The sequence below is a fragment of the Leptonychotes weddellii genome, chromosome 1 (assembly GCF_054177405.1).
Source record: "Leptonychotes weddellii isolate Sample4059 chromosome 1, ASM5417740v2, whole genome shotgun sequence".
Taxonomy (NCBI): Eukaryota; Metazoa; Chordata; class Mammalia; order Carnivora; family Phocidae; genus Leptonychotes; species Leptonychotes weddellii.
In genome coordinates this window covers 164,647,016-164,662,345 of record NC_138369.1, presented here as the reverse complement: position 1 = coordinate 164,662,345, position 15,330 = coordinate 164,647,016, and the positions used below count along the sequence as shown (strand labels likewise).

The 15,330-nt window shown below is 36.0% G+C and overlaps 1 protein-coding gene across 1 annotated transcript in view; it reads right to left on the bottom strand.

Annotated features, from left to right (window-relative positions):
- ROBO1 (roundabout guidance receptor 1) overlaps positions 1 to 15,330 on the bottom strand; it is a 1,116,478-nt gene that overhangs the window by 327,736 nt on the left and 773,412 nt on the right. The window contains exon 4 of the mRNA XM_081798712.1: positions 3,055 to 3,381. Coding sequence (XP_081654838.1) covers positions 3,055 to 3,381 — 327 coding nt within the window. The remainder of the gene's footprint in view (positions 1 to 3,054; positions 3,382 to 15,330) is intronic.

Below are 15,330 nucleotides of genomic sequence, written 5' to 3'. Positions count from 1 at the left end.
AGGAAAAAAAAAAAAACAAACTAGAACCATACTTTACAGATTTAACCCACAGCAAATATGGCCTGTTTCCCTGGACCTCCACCCCCGACCCCCACCACCTCCCAATATACACACACAACTTGGTTGTTCATGTAACACACAAAAGGCAACTTTCCATTTTAGGACCATAAACATATTTTACAATGGTGAATCAACAGTAACCATTGCCTAAAATAAATAACTGAAATACAGGTGAAATATGTCACTACGTATCTATTTGTAAATTTAGGACCATAAACATATTTTACAATGGTGAATTAACAGTAACCATTGCCTAAAATAAATAACTGAAATACAGGTGAAATATGTCACTACGTATCTGTTTGTAGTGCACTAAAGCCCGAATTTACTAAATAATTTTTTAAACACACAGAACCCATTTTAACTCCAGAGCACTCAATTTTTCCCATATAACTTAGGTTACAAAATAATACAATTTATCCAAATAAAAACATGCTGTTAATTATTGTAATCAAACAAGTACAAAAATTGTTGAAAACAAACACCACTCACCCTTTTTTCAGGGTTTAGAATAATTATTATCACTAATAAAAATCTTTATTACCAAACTATCCTTATGAATATCAAAATATGTTTGATGAATATACAATGTACATTCTGCCTTTCTACATATATGAATTGTTAATGAATATGATCTTAAAGAATTGTTTAAAATACCTTAACTGAATTTTATTCAGTAAATTATAATATTCTCTTTTCTCTGGAGCTTGAAATGTTTTGGAGACATACTGAGAAATATCACACTAAAATTTGTGATTTATGCATTCAGGGACTGTGTATTTGAATATTTTACTGATAAAAGTTATATAATGATCTTATGTCTGGTTTCAGTTCCTTGAAGGTATATTTGTTGACTAAGACTGGAAAAGCATTTCCCGTAATGGACTCACAAGGTAATGGAATGTCTTGCTTAGAAAAAGAATTTAACCGTAAACTAATAATGTCTTTTAAAATAGCTACACAAAAGCCAGATTAGAAAAACACAGCTCTCTAAATCCCAGTGCATTAAGGGTATCTTGATCATCTAAAGTAAAACTAAAGGAGTTTTGAAAGGCGAGATCTAGAGGGTAAGCGTTTAGATGTTCTATTCAAGTCTATAACCTTTTCTAAAAATTCTGGCAATGATCAGAATGCAAGTAGAGTAAGAAAACACAGAAACACAATATGATCTCAGATATATATTTCTATTGGTACATACTTCATTTATAAGGAATTATAATTTCAGAGAATAAACAATTACTCTGGTTTTCCTTCTGATCTTCAGTTTCTTATCTACCAAAAATAAGAATTGGCCTAGGTCATCTACACCATCTTTCTTGATTCTCTATATTTGTTTTCAAATGTTAACTTAATTTTATCTCCACAAGGAATAAGTATTCTTAAATATAAATGTGTCAAAAGGTAGATAAGTATTAATATCATAACCTGAAAGAAGAGTTTATCAAAATATATATATCCTTTTATAAAAACATTTAAACTTTTGCCTGCACCACATTTAAATTTGCGAAGAAAGAAAGACGAGAGAAAGAAAGAAAGACAAGAGAAAGAAAGAGAGGAAGGAAAGAAGGAAGGAAGGAAGGAGAAAAAGAAAAGTAGCCTGCTGCTGTGATTACAGTTTTTATACATCTCACTTATGCAGTTCTAAGATTTTCACTGAGAATCAAGGCAATAAGAGAAAGTACAATAAGTTTGTGATCAATTAAATGTGAAGAGAAATATAAACTTGAGTTTCAAGTAAATGTTTTAAAAATGTGAATGGCTAGTCTGGCATAGTTTTAAACGGTTACTTTCATTTTTTTATCTAATTAAATTTTATGTTCATGTTAGACATCTTTGGCATTCTGTCTCACCCTAAGTACTACATGGTTCTATGAGTGTGATCTAGATTCTTGGAGACTGATTCCACATTAATAATCTGATTAAGTTGGAAAATCTGTCTCTAAATTCCTTTCTATGTCTATAATTGCGTAACTATCTGTGGATCTATACATTCAAGTTCTAGTTGAATGTTAGAGACAATGTTAGAGATTATGAAGCTGATTATATAGTTATAATTTTGAACATAAATTGTATCAAAATATCAATCATCTTGGAAAACATCATCTATACATATATACATAGATATGTATGCAGTTTCACCAGTAATTTTATGTAAAGCGTATTAGAGAACTAAATTTCATTTGTCTTTCCAACCAATCCCTATGCAATTCTCAATTGTACCTATAATACACAGAACGGATTCTTCCAAGGATATGAAACTTTCTGGCTACCTCTTGAATGTTTACTGAAAATAAGAGAAAAGAAGCCCGATTTGTATTCAAATACATTACACACCTAACAATTTAATCATTAGCCAAGAGATCCTTCTTGAGGTGATTGCAAATGAACTGCATTTGCTAGTTGTGTCACTAAACTAAACCATCAACTACCTGAGGATTACATATACAGGTTTTCCTCTCAGAGTGCACCACAGTAGCCAAAGTAATAAAGTATGAGGCACAAACATCTATTTCTCTACCTATAGCTTTACCAAAAGTATATTTCTAAGAATTAGAAACAGTTTAAAACCATATCTTATACTCCTGGTTGAAAGTATTTCTCCAAATGAAAACAAATGAAAAATACCCCATGCTATTCTTTTCACAGAAACACTTGTATTCAATCTATTTGAAAGCAACAAAGGAGAAGGATAAATCAATTTTTTAAGAATAAATCAATTTCAATGAAAACATTCAACAGAAAGCAGCTCCAAATCCAAAGTAGAATGGTTCATCAACTATGTGCAAATCCAAAATAAGCTTGAATAACCCGCTATGATGAGAAATATATATATAAAAAAATCAAATAAGTAGAGGATTGTATTCATACAAAAAGCTAGAAATTTTCCTCAAGTAAAGCCTGGGATATAGGTTTGACTCTTTATTACCACTCTCCAGGCAAATGATCCCACTGTACCATTCCCACTGTCAAAAGCCGGAAGCCCATTGTACTTACTCGCCACCTCCAGCGATGCGTTATGGCTCACGGCCTCTCCGAGGTAATTCCTTGCTACACAGACGTAGACCCCTTCATCAGGCCTACTTTTTCGTCCATGTACTATACGTAAGAAAAATAAAGATCCACTTGGCAGCAACATTCGGTGTGAGCGAGGGTCATCTTTGTCTGTCTCCACTCTCTCCCCCCCTTTGTACCATTCGATAGTGGGTGTGGGGCGGCCTTCGGCTTTACAGTTCAAAGTGGCAGGTTCTCCTTTTGACACAATTAGGTCGGAAGGGTGTTCAACAATGCGAGGTGGAAAATCTTCCTGACGAAGACGGGAGCCTGCAGAAGAATTGGCAAAATAGCTTCATATTATCACATGGAAATAATTAAAAGTCTTTTTTCAAAAGCCTAGGTGTAAGCACTGCTATATGAACAGGGCATAATAGTGACCCTGTATTTACTCCCAACCCTATTTACTAATTAATCTTACTGGTGTCCACCTCAAATACACCTTCCAATTCTTGAATCCTTTTGACCCTCCATCTAGAAAGTGCTCTTGCTTAAACTTTGCCTGTACAAATCCTGTCTGCTCTTCAAATCCCTTGTCCACAAAGCCTTTCGGAAGCCTTCACCCTGTCTGTATTTACCATATATGTGCCTGTTTTTGCAGAGGACCGTGACAGAGACTTGTAGAGCGTTACAAATAATAGCATGGCTTCTTAAAATCTCCTTTGTAACTAACATTAATCAACACTTTAAAAAAACCTAGTCTTGGGGCACCTGGGTGGCTCAGTCATTGAGCGTCTGCCTTTGGCTCAGGTCATGATCCCAGAGTTCTGGGATCGAGCCCCGTGTCGGGCTCCCTGCTCCGCAGGAAGCCTGCTTCTGCCTCTCACACTCCCCTTGCTAGTGTTCCCTCTCTCGCTGTCTCTCTCTCTGTCAAACAAATAAATAAAATCTTTAAAAAATAAAAAAAAATAAAAAAAATAAAAACCTAGTCTGGGGGCATCTGGGTGGCTCAGTGGTTAAGCATCTGCCTTTGGCTCAGGTCATGATCCCAGGGACCTGGGATGGAGCCCCATGTCGGGTTCCCTGCTCAGCGGGGAGCCTGCTTCTCCCTCTCCAGCTCCCCCCTGCTTCTGTTCTCTCTCTTGCTGTCTCTCTCGGTCAAATAAATAAGTAAAATCTTAAAAAAAAAAAAAAAACCTAGTCTGTAGACCAATGAACATCATATTCAAATATACGATGAAACTGCTCTTTATATAGGTTTTTCTATCTTCCTAATAAAAAAGTGTGTGTGTGTATACACTTTCCCAGAGTTTGAATTCATAAATTAATTTCATTAGTTGCCAATAATGATGTTAATATTTAATATACTTCAAAGATGATATGTTATATAATTGAGTTTAAATAATCAAATATAATATAAAATGAAAAAGGATATTGGGTAAGGGACTGCATTCTATATTACATAGTAAGTGAGATCCTGAGTGTGTGTGTCATTTAAATATTTCCTGTGTCTGTACCTTATTTTTTCCAATGAGATTATAACTTCTAAAACAGGGATCAAGATTCATATTTTTTAATAATCCTATATACTGCTGCTGTGGATAAATTTAATATGTAAATTTCTTAAGGATTTCTCAAATGCCCCAAACCTTGTTCTTATCTAGCCATCCAATCTCAACGAATAATGCAACATAGAAACCAGGCTTCCTTGACACCTCCCTTTCTTTCCCCTCCTCCTCCTCCTTGATATTTCTCAAATCAATCTACTCATCTCCATCTCTACAGCCAGCTACCAACCCAGGTCAAACTACCATCAATTCCCACCCAGATTTAGGAAAGCTCTTAAATCGCTTCACTTCAGCATAGCCAGAAGAAGGCTCTGAAATGCAAATACCATCTAGGTTCTCCCCTACTCCAGTGGCTCTTAAAATAAACTCATCGCTCTTAAGATAAAGTCCTTAACAAGATCTACAAGAATGTGTTCATTCCCCTATCTAGCTCTCCAGACTCTTCCTGTTCCACTTCTTTCTCTGCTTTCTTCACCCCACCTTGTGCTAGTTCACAAATACAACACGCTTCCTCCTGCCACAGACCTACACCTGCCTGTGCTTGAAATGATCTCACCCTAGTTAATATCCACTTTCCTTACAAATCTCTGCCCTCCCTGATCTTTCCAAAAAAGAGTTAAATGCTCCTTTTATAAACCTAAATAGCCCTATATAGCTACATTTGGTAAGAATCATCAGAATTACAATTTAAATTTTTTTGTTTGATGCTTGGGAATCCTGTCTTTCCCATTCCTCTGTAAAATCCATGGGTCTGATTTTGCTCATGGTTGCTTCTCTTATGCCTGGCAGAGTGCTGAGCATACTATAGGTACTCAATAAATATGTGTTGAATAAATGAAAAAATGAATGAAGTCCTAATGGGGAAGACCTATTTGAGTAGAAATGATCTGAAACTTAATAATCATGTATTCTACAAAAAGACATTAAAAGATTACATTTTTTCTTAATGAATGAAATGAACAGATGATGAAGCTTAAAGAACATTTGCTTCATGAAGTAACAAAAACTGTCATCTGAAATATTAAGTAATAGTTTTGTAATCTGAAATACTAAGAAACAGCTTTAGTTCAATGCATGGTATACAACATACTATAAAGTCTTTAAATGAAACCAGCCTCTAAAGGAGGAAGAAATAAACCAGCAACAGGGGGAAAAAATAACTTGGAAACTCATACTTTCTCACAAAAGGTATATTGAAGTCAAATGAAATTTAAGTTAGATTTTAGATTACTCAATCACAAATGCTATATAATTTCAAAAAATAAAACATTATACATGACCAGCCTTGACTTTGGCTGTAATTATGAAGGGTGGACGCTAATGAGGATCAACTACTGAGGTAACAGATATTTAATTAAAACACACGTTACTTTAAATTCTGAAAGTCCATTTCAGATAGGAAAGAGGGATGCATAATTTTCTATGAGGAAACAAAGAAAGGACACTTAAGACTGCCTGAATGAGGGAGAGGAGGCATCCTGAGACATAAAATTTGAGATGAGATGAGTCTTGAAAAATGAGCCACGGATAAAAGAAAGGAGATACTTTGACCCAGAGGCACAGTTACAAAAAGAATATGGTACACTTGTGGGACCTGCGGGGAGTTAGTATGGCCTGAGTGGAAGGTGCATGTCAGAGATTAGCAAGTATGTGCCTGAAGAAGTAGTCAGAAGCAATAATGTGATGAGCTTTGTACATCAAGTCAAAGTTCTAGAACTTACTTGAAGGCAACAGAACTTTTAAATATTTTAAGCAAGGCATGGGCACAGTCATGCTTGGTCTTAAGGAGCTCACCATTGGTAGTATGACACTGGACTACACAGCAAGCTAAATTAGGAGGTAATTGGTCAGGATGCTTTTGTACTCTTTAAACAATAAATTCTGAAAACTTGGGACTTTGACAGACAGAAGAGAAAATATAGGAAAGAATCTAGAGATATTTAGTTATAAAAGCAACAGGATCTGATCACTGGCAATGTGGGGTGAAAAAGACATGAAAAATGCACAGGATGGAGGAGAAGAACAAGGCAGAGGATTCCAAGTTTGTGATCTAAGCAGTGGGTGAATGACAGTCCCAGTGAAGGTGGAAAATCAAAGAGTGAAATTTGGTGAGAGGAAGGACAGAGGAGATGATTTATTCAGTCTGAGACATGGAGGGCTTGAGGTACTTCTTGAATATCTGAGTGGAGATGACAAGTTGCCAACTGAATATCCAAGTTTGACCTCAGAAAAAAATCTCAGCTGGAGCCGTAGATGAGAATCAAGCTGGAGACTGAAACCATGGGAAAGAATAAAACTGTCAAGGGAGAGTGTATAAAGGAAGTAACGGCCAATTACAGAACCTGGAGCACACCCAGACTCTACTAAAGTACAGTGGAGCTCAAGACTCTCTCTATCCCTACCCTGCAGGCCCATATAGCTGGACCCCAGCTAGCGTGACTTTTGGGAACGGAAAACTCAGGCCTAATCTTTCACCAGAATGTTTGTACAGCAGTAGTCAGTAAAAGAGTTTCAGCAATAAAAATGGCGTCTATATTACTAAAGGCTAAATTGTCATGCTCCATGGAATACTCTTTCCTCAGATTGTTAATATGTATTGCTCAAAAAAAGAGTTGCAGTTCTCAGGGTCTTTTGTCTTGCTAAAAGCACACTATGATGCACCAAAAGAAAGGTATTCTATGCAGCCTTTCTCAAACTTATTTGGCTACTGAGTTTTCTTTTTCCAGGATATCCCACTGAACTTTGCTTCTCCTGAGGAACACACTTCCAGAGAAAATATACTCTGTTAGCATGTAATACTCTGAAGAAAATGAATAGGGTTAGCAACAACAAAAAAGAGTTATTTGTATGTAGAGCCCATACCTTTGAAAATCCTAACAAAAAAACATAGAACTCTCACATTCCTCATAATGTATAACTCTCAGAAACGGAAATTTCCAATTCCCAAGTGATATTTACAATGAGTAATCGGTTAACCTCCACAATAGAAATTATAAATAGCAATCACCATCTCCAGAAACACTATAATAAATTATTCTTTATTATCAAGTCTAAGCAGGAAGGAAAGGAATGAAAGAGAAAACTAGCATCAATTGTCTCTCATCTCCTTCATCACAACATCTTTATGAGGTGGGTGTTGTTATATCTGGTGTCCATATGGGGGAAGCAAGACCCTCAGCTGTCATTCAGCTGGAAAGTGGCAGAGCTGGGATTCAACCGAGTCTGGTTCAAAAGCCTTGCTCTTCCCAACTATTCCATAAATGCTGCTAAGATTAATTCATTAAAATCCACAGCGAAACATGCTTTGTCTGTTCTTCTTTCCAATGCTAGAAGTGTTTGTCTTGATTGCTTGTTTTTAAATTGTGGATGATAAAAACAAGAAGCAGTCAAACCTGGTTGCATCTGTTGTTCCTTTCCCCATGCATACAGAGAATACCTAGCTGTAAACTGCACGATTTCATATTCCTTTTCCTCAGCAAAGAATCTGATAATGATGGGACGCCTGGGGGCTCAGTCGGTTAAGCAGCTGCCTTCGGCTCAGGACCTGATCCTAGGGTCCTGGGATCGAGTCCCACATCGGGCTCCTTGCTCAGCAGGGAGCCTGCTTCTCCCTCTGCCTGCTACTCCCCCTGCTTGTGCTCTCTGTCTCTCTCTCTGACAAATAAATAAATAAAATCTTCCAAAAAAAAAAAAAAAGATTCTGATAATGAACAAATGGAGGTAAAAAGGTTTTTTTATACTGTGTCATCTTCTCTAATTATGATCTTGAATTTTTGAGTAAATAGCTTATAATGTCAGTTTTTAATACTGAGAACCTCAATTCCTATGCAACTGTTTACACAATTAAAATTCATGATCACTGGGGCACCTGGCTGGCTCCATGGGTAGAACATGAAACTCTTGATCTCAGGGTTGTGAGTTGCAGCCCCATGTTGGGTGTAAAGATTACTTAAAAATAAAAACATAAAAAAACTTTCAAAAAATTCAGTATCACTGGTTCCCCAATTTTCCACCAACATACTTTGAGGGAAAAGTCTCTCATCTTCTATCAATAATTGTTGACTCAATTTCTCAAAGGGAAACTTTGGGAGAATTATGCCAAGATCATATAGGGAGGAACACATATGACTCTCAGAAAAGTATAGATTACATATAGTCCTCCCCAGAGCAGGTGGTTTTCACCTCCACTGGGTCACAAAGCCTCTCTCTCTAATATTCTTGACTCATTCATAAAAAGCCTTCTCTCTTCTATCATAAATTCTGAGTTTCTGTAAGCCATCTGACAACCACCATTATAATAATTTGCTTTTATGTACTTATTTTTATGTTACAAGATATCAGGTTTCTATTGTACTTGGTAAGACCAACTTCTTGGTTTCAACCAAACTCTGCATAGGAAACAGAAAAGTAACAAAGAGAGGGTCAAAGAACAAAGGGATGGGCAGAGTGAGGCTTTAACAAGGAACAAGGATGATAATAATGTGAGCTGCCCTCAGCACGAATCCTGGTAGAACCTTGGGAAGAGAACACAGTTGACTTTAGGCATGGTCAACATCAGGAAAAAGGGCAGGGCAGAATTCCTTCAACAACTGTCAGGTTGGAAGATAAAATATAAACATGAGTGACTGAAATATCTAAATATTTACACAACCGCAGCTGGAAAAAGATATACACGTAAGTGCTAAGTATTTCAAGGAAATATATCAAAGTCACATGAGATTTATGATGAGGAAACCAAACTCCTAGTTGGCTGCAACTAGGAGTTCCAAACTGTTCTCCCCTTTAAAGCATCACTTTTACAGGCACACAAGCAAGTAACCATCTAAGAGGCAGATCTTGGTAATATTCTATTGAGGTATACAAAACACACACATACATAATTTTATTCTTTTTTCATATATATGATTTTACTCTTTTTTTTTCCTAGCATGGCAGTAACATTTGTCTCAGAGTTTTGTTTATGTTTTCAAGTCTGTTTCTTAGTAGATGGAGTGAAATAGTATTTATTTCATTAACAAAGTCTTATTTTGATCTGAATTTCTCTTTCATATTCTTTGGCAGGTTAAAATTAGAAAACATTAAACGATTAAAATATCCATTTGTCTCATATATCATATGAAAACATCTTGCAGCACAGAAATGCTTGTAAAATTATTAAAAGCACAAGAGTAGCAAGTTCAGAGAGGAGTTGACAGATGCACAATGAATATTATAGACAATTGGTGACATCTGTCCTAGTGGGGGGTGGGGGGGTTTATAGCTGCCTTGACAACAAACCTGTATTTGTAAAAGAACACCTATATTCTTAAAAGAGCCTTGCCTCTTAACCTTTTTATTTAAGCTCCATTTACATTTTAAGGAGCATACAGCCTCCAATTATTAACATAAATCCTACCAGGGGCACCAATCCTGTAATTTTCCTGTCAGAATTTAATCCTACAAGGAGATATTTGTTAAAAATAAGAAGACAGCATCCATTAATTACTCACTGCGTAGAGAGTAGACTTAAATATCCTCTACTGAGTCATACACATTTCCCAAATACTCACACATTATTCAAATAAGTATAAAAACAGACCGTACCACAGAAAAAACACATAGCTTCACCTGAAATTGTACAGAGTATAGGAATACAAGGGAAACAGAACACTTTAAAACAACTACATGATGAATGAATCATGCCATTTTCTTTAGGTACTTTGTTTCAGCCTAATTTCCTATGATTATCATATCCCCTAAAGATGGGATGGGGGTTCTAGCCAAAATTTAGAATAATCCCCCAAATTAATTGAGGGTCATTGATAGTATCTGTTATCATCTAAAAATGATTATCAAAATTGTGCAAATGGAATTCTAGAAGTGAATCCCTGGTGGTTTTGTAATATTCCTATAGAATCTAATATCATATGGTTGTGTCCCAAAAGATATGAGAAAGACTGACAGAATAAGTTAAATTTTAAAAACAATATTGCTTGCTCTCCCCACCCGCTCCTCATTTTTAATAATATGGAGTCTAAGTAGAATAGACTTTTCTGTCATGGGACCCAAATATTGCAGAAGCTACTAAGGCATTAGCTGCAGGAATTGCCTCAATGGACTCAAATCAGGCAGGATTTCACTCTGAGCTGTAACTAAAGGGGTTGTAGGGTTGAAGTTGGTTAGCTGAGTTCATGCTTCCTTTTGCCCTTGAAGTAAAATTTCCAATCAATAAACAAATAGGAGAATTCTACCTTCTGTAAAATGTCAAACAAAAATATTTGCATATCTTAAAGTCCAAATTTTCTCACTCTCCTATTCATTGGTTTACCTCTACACTGAACATTTACTGTATTAAGAATTGTGCTTGGGGCGCCTGGGTGGCTCAGTTGGTTAAGCAGCTGCCTTCGGCTCAGGTCATGATCCTGGGGTCCTGGGATCGAGTCCCATATCGGGCTCCCTGCTCTGCGGGGAGCCTGCTTCTCCCTCTCCCTCTGCCTGCCTCTCTGCCTACTTGTTCTCTCTCTCTATCTCTCTGTCAAATAAATAAATAAAATCTTTAAAAAAAAAAATTGTGCTAAGCATTAGCAGCAACACAAAGAAATATGAAATAAAATCCTTGACCTTAACTGCCTTAAGTTCACCAAGAAGAAACAGCATAGGTGAGGGGAAAAAAAAAAAAGACTAATGTAGCATTTGTGGGGAAAGTTTATTCAATCTAGAGACTAGATTCAGTGTGCCTGCATTCAAATCCAAGCTCTGCTACTTGTTAGCTGTGTAAACTCAGGTAAATTTCTTAACCTCTCTGAATGTTCGTTTCTTCATCTGTAAAATGAGTATAAAAATAATGTCTATATTTTTAGGTTAGCATAATCCCTGGTGCATAAAATATTACATTGGGGCACCTGGGTGGCTCAGTTGGTTAAGCGACTGCTTTCGGCTCAGGTCATGATCCTGGAGTCCCGGGATCGAGTCCCACATCAGGCTCCCTGCTCGGCGGGGAGTCTGCTTCTCCCTCTGACCCTCCCCCCTCTCATGAGCTCTCTCTCTCTCATTCTCTCTTTCTCAAATAAATAAATAAAATCTTTAAAAAAAAAATATTACATTGACCCCTGATTGGAAACACTGATGTAGTATCTGGAAGTTGGCATAAGCTCCATTGTTTAATTTTACGATTTTCCTCTCCACCCTCTCCTGGCATTATAATAGGATCCCTACTAACTAGAAATGTTACTGTTTTTTTCTGAATTTGTAAGAAAAGTTATAAACTAAGCAAGGATCTAGTTTTAGTTGAGAATTCAACTCAAAATTATTTTCCATTTACACAGATCTTGGAAGGATCTGGCACAATTCCAGCCAAACATCTATCAAAAGAGAAGAAAAACAAAATAAAACAAAACAGAGCACTTAGCCCACTCAACTTATTGTTTTACTAAGAATCATCAGAGGGTGAGTCTTTCCAAAGCCATCTATAATAAAGCATCTTTGTTCCCTGTGGAAAATATCCCATACATATCTATTGATTGAATGTATTACTTCCAAAATTTGAAAGACACACTAATGCATTTAAAATATTACTGCATGAATAGTCATATTATCTTTCTTTCCCATTTCGTTACAAATATAAAAATCCTATGGGTTCATCCTATTGATCAAGTTTGTAGTTGTGCATAATTACATTTCAAGACAACTTTCTATAGATACACTAAGGTACTAAAATTCACAAGTAATCCTTTATTTCCTAATGCCTATCATAATGGACCAAAATATTTAGGCCTGACAATATAATAACTTATTTCAGCTATTATAACCATTTTTCACAGATGACGAATTCTGAACAATATTTTGAACTGTGAAAAACAGTATTTGGGTGGTCCTGTGAATGTTTTTTATTGCTAGGGGAACAAAGTTCATCCTAATATTAGGATTATAATTTTCAACATATTGGGGCGCCTGGGTGGCTCAGTTGGTTAAGCAACTGCCTTTGGCTCAGGTCATGATCCTGGAGTCCCGGGATCGAGTCCCGCATCGGGCTCCCTGCTCGGCGGGGAGTCTGCTTCTCCCTCTGACCCTCCTCCCTCTCATGCTCTCTGTCTCTCATTCTCTCTCTCTCAAATAAATAAATAAGATCTTTAAAAAAAAAAAAAAGATTTTCAACATATTAGGATACCTTACATGAATTGCAATCAATATTAATCTACATCTCACTTTTTAATACATAATATGGAAATTGCAGATGGTTATAAATTTGAGCCAACTATAACCTCAATATACAGAACCCGAGCAAACTTCCTTATTGAAATTACAACTCAACAGTACTCTTATAACTGTAAAAAAAAAAAAAAACCCAAAAAAACAAAAACCTTGCTTACCAAACTTCCTCTGTCCTGAATTTAAATTTCCAAGGGAAAAAATTTTATCCTGAAATTAATCTTTTTTTTGTGTTTAAAATTATGTTTTTAAGTCATAAATTAAAAGTATATAAAAACAGGGACACCTGGGTGGCTCAGCCATTAAGCGTCTGCCTTTGGCTCAGGTCATGATCCCAGGGTCCTGGGATCAAGCCCTGCATCGGGTTCCCTGCTCCACGGGAAGCCTGCTTCTCCCTCTCCCACTCCCCCTGCTTGTGTTCCCTCTCTCGCTGTGTCTCTCTCTGTCAAATAAATAAATAAAATCTTTTAAAAAATATAAAAAAATAAAAGTATGTAAAAACAACTAGGGATATAATACAATTTGTTAACCACATGAAGTTTTTTTTAAAAAAATTATTATGTAAAGTAGTATTTATCAATTCTTTCTCTACAGACTTGCATTAGATTTTCATAGAATCTGCACATATTATAGATATAATTTACTGAGTCAATAACCTAAAATCAATTAAAGTACTAAACATAAGGCTTTTGACTTTACATCTCAAATTAGGTAGTCATATTTAAACTATATTTAGAGAACCCTTGAATCTAGGTGAGTTATTAATGTCTTTGAGATGGAGTATAGAATTATAATTTTAAGAATAATTATCTAAAGACAATTACACTTTTGGAAAACAAAATACTTAAAATAGCCTTTTAAAGGATTACTGAGAAATCCCTGTAGGAATGCAGTCAACTTCACTTATTTTTAAACTTAGTCAGTACTTCTGACATGAACAAGAATTTCTAAAGAATCTTGTTTATGTATTGGCAAACTGTCATTTTTACCTCCCCTGTACTTACCCTATTTCTCTCTCATTGTATCTTGGATTTAGATCTTATAGGCGCTACAGGGTGCCCTAACAATGGATAAAGAGAGGCTGACTCTATCACCTGACTTACAAAATATGGAGACCTATAGGGTGTTCCAAATGTTAAATTAAAATCTACTCACTAGTCTTTATTTTCTAAGAGGGTAAATAAATAATTCATCAGTGCAAAACAAAGCTATGTGTGTGGTTGATCTAATGGAAAAATCCACCAGACATGAAATATCAACATATACAACTTTTGATGCCAAAAAATAAGAAATAAAAAAAAAATATCTTCTAACTCTAAAAGCATCCTTTTTTCCCCCTATTTTTTTTCTCTCTGATCTGAGATTTGTTGCTTTCTCTGTTTCTTTTCTTCTGAAAACAAGTTTGGCCTTTTTTTTTCTTTTCTTTTTCCTTTTGGAATAGAGTTATAGTGTCACTTTTTCCTAAGATTTTATTTTATTTTTTAAAGATTTTATTTATTTATTTATTTGAGAGAGAGAGAGAAACAGCATGAGAGGGGGAGGGTCAGAAGGAGAAGCAGACTCCCTGCAGAGCAGGGAGCCCGATGCAGGACTCGATCCCGGGACTCCAGGATCATGACCTGAGCCGAAGGCAGTCGCTTAACCAACTGAGCCACCCAGGCGCCCTTTCCTAAGATTTTAAATTTCTCTTTAATTGTGATCATATGATATGTATATGCATTTATCATTCTGTATGTTAATGCAACTTAAAAGAGAAATATGATACCTTTAGTCATTATTTTGGTGGTGGTTTAATTTTAAAGGGAAAGAGCCATACTATTAGTTTTGCTTAGAAAGCACTTACAATACTGAAATACTTACATTTAGTTACTAAATAGTTACACAACTACTGAAATGATTATACATTTCCAGTGCTTACAAAAGCACCTGACACTTAGCAGGTATTCGATAAACATTTGTTGAATGAATGAACAAATAATGGAAAGAAAATGATGGGAGACCTCATGTGTATTTATAAATAGTTTGGAACACAAGATGGGCAAACACCCATGCTTGGAGGCAGTCAGCATAGTCCTGAGTTCAAGAGAAAGTAAGATCAAGCCTTACTTCTGCTTCTAGGGAGCAGACACCCACAGAGAAGAACAGCTCTGAGAGTCAAGGCCTCCTGGACATACTTTAGGTCCACTCAAATTCAATTAATTCTAAGGCCACTGAAACCTTTACAGAGTATCGTGTGTAGTAATTAACAGAGATGTAAGCTATACAATTCTAGTAGAAGAAAAACTGAGGGAAAAAGAGGGAGAAAGAGCTAGAAAAAAAAGATCTAAAAAAAAAAAATCTTGCTGTGAATTGTGCAAGACTGTTGAATCTCAGATCTGTACCTCTGAAACAAATAATGCAATATATGTTAAGGAAAAAAAAAGAAGAAGAAGAAGGTAGCAGGAGGGGAGGAATGAAGAGGGGGAAATCGGAGGGGTAGACGAACCATGAGAGACGATGGACTCTGAAAAACAAACAGGGTTCT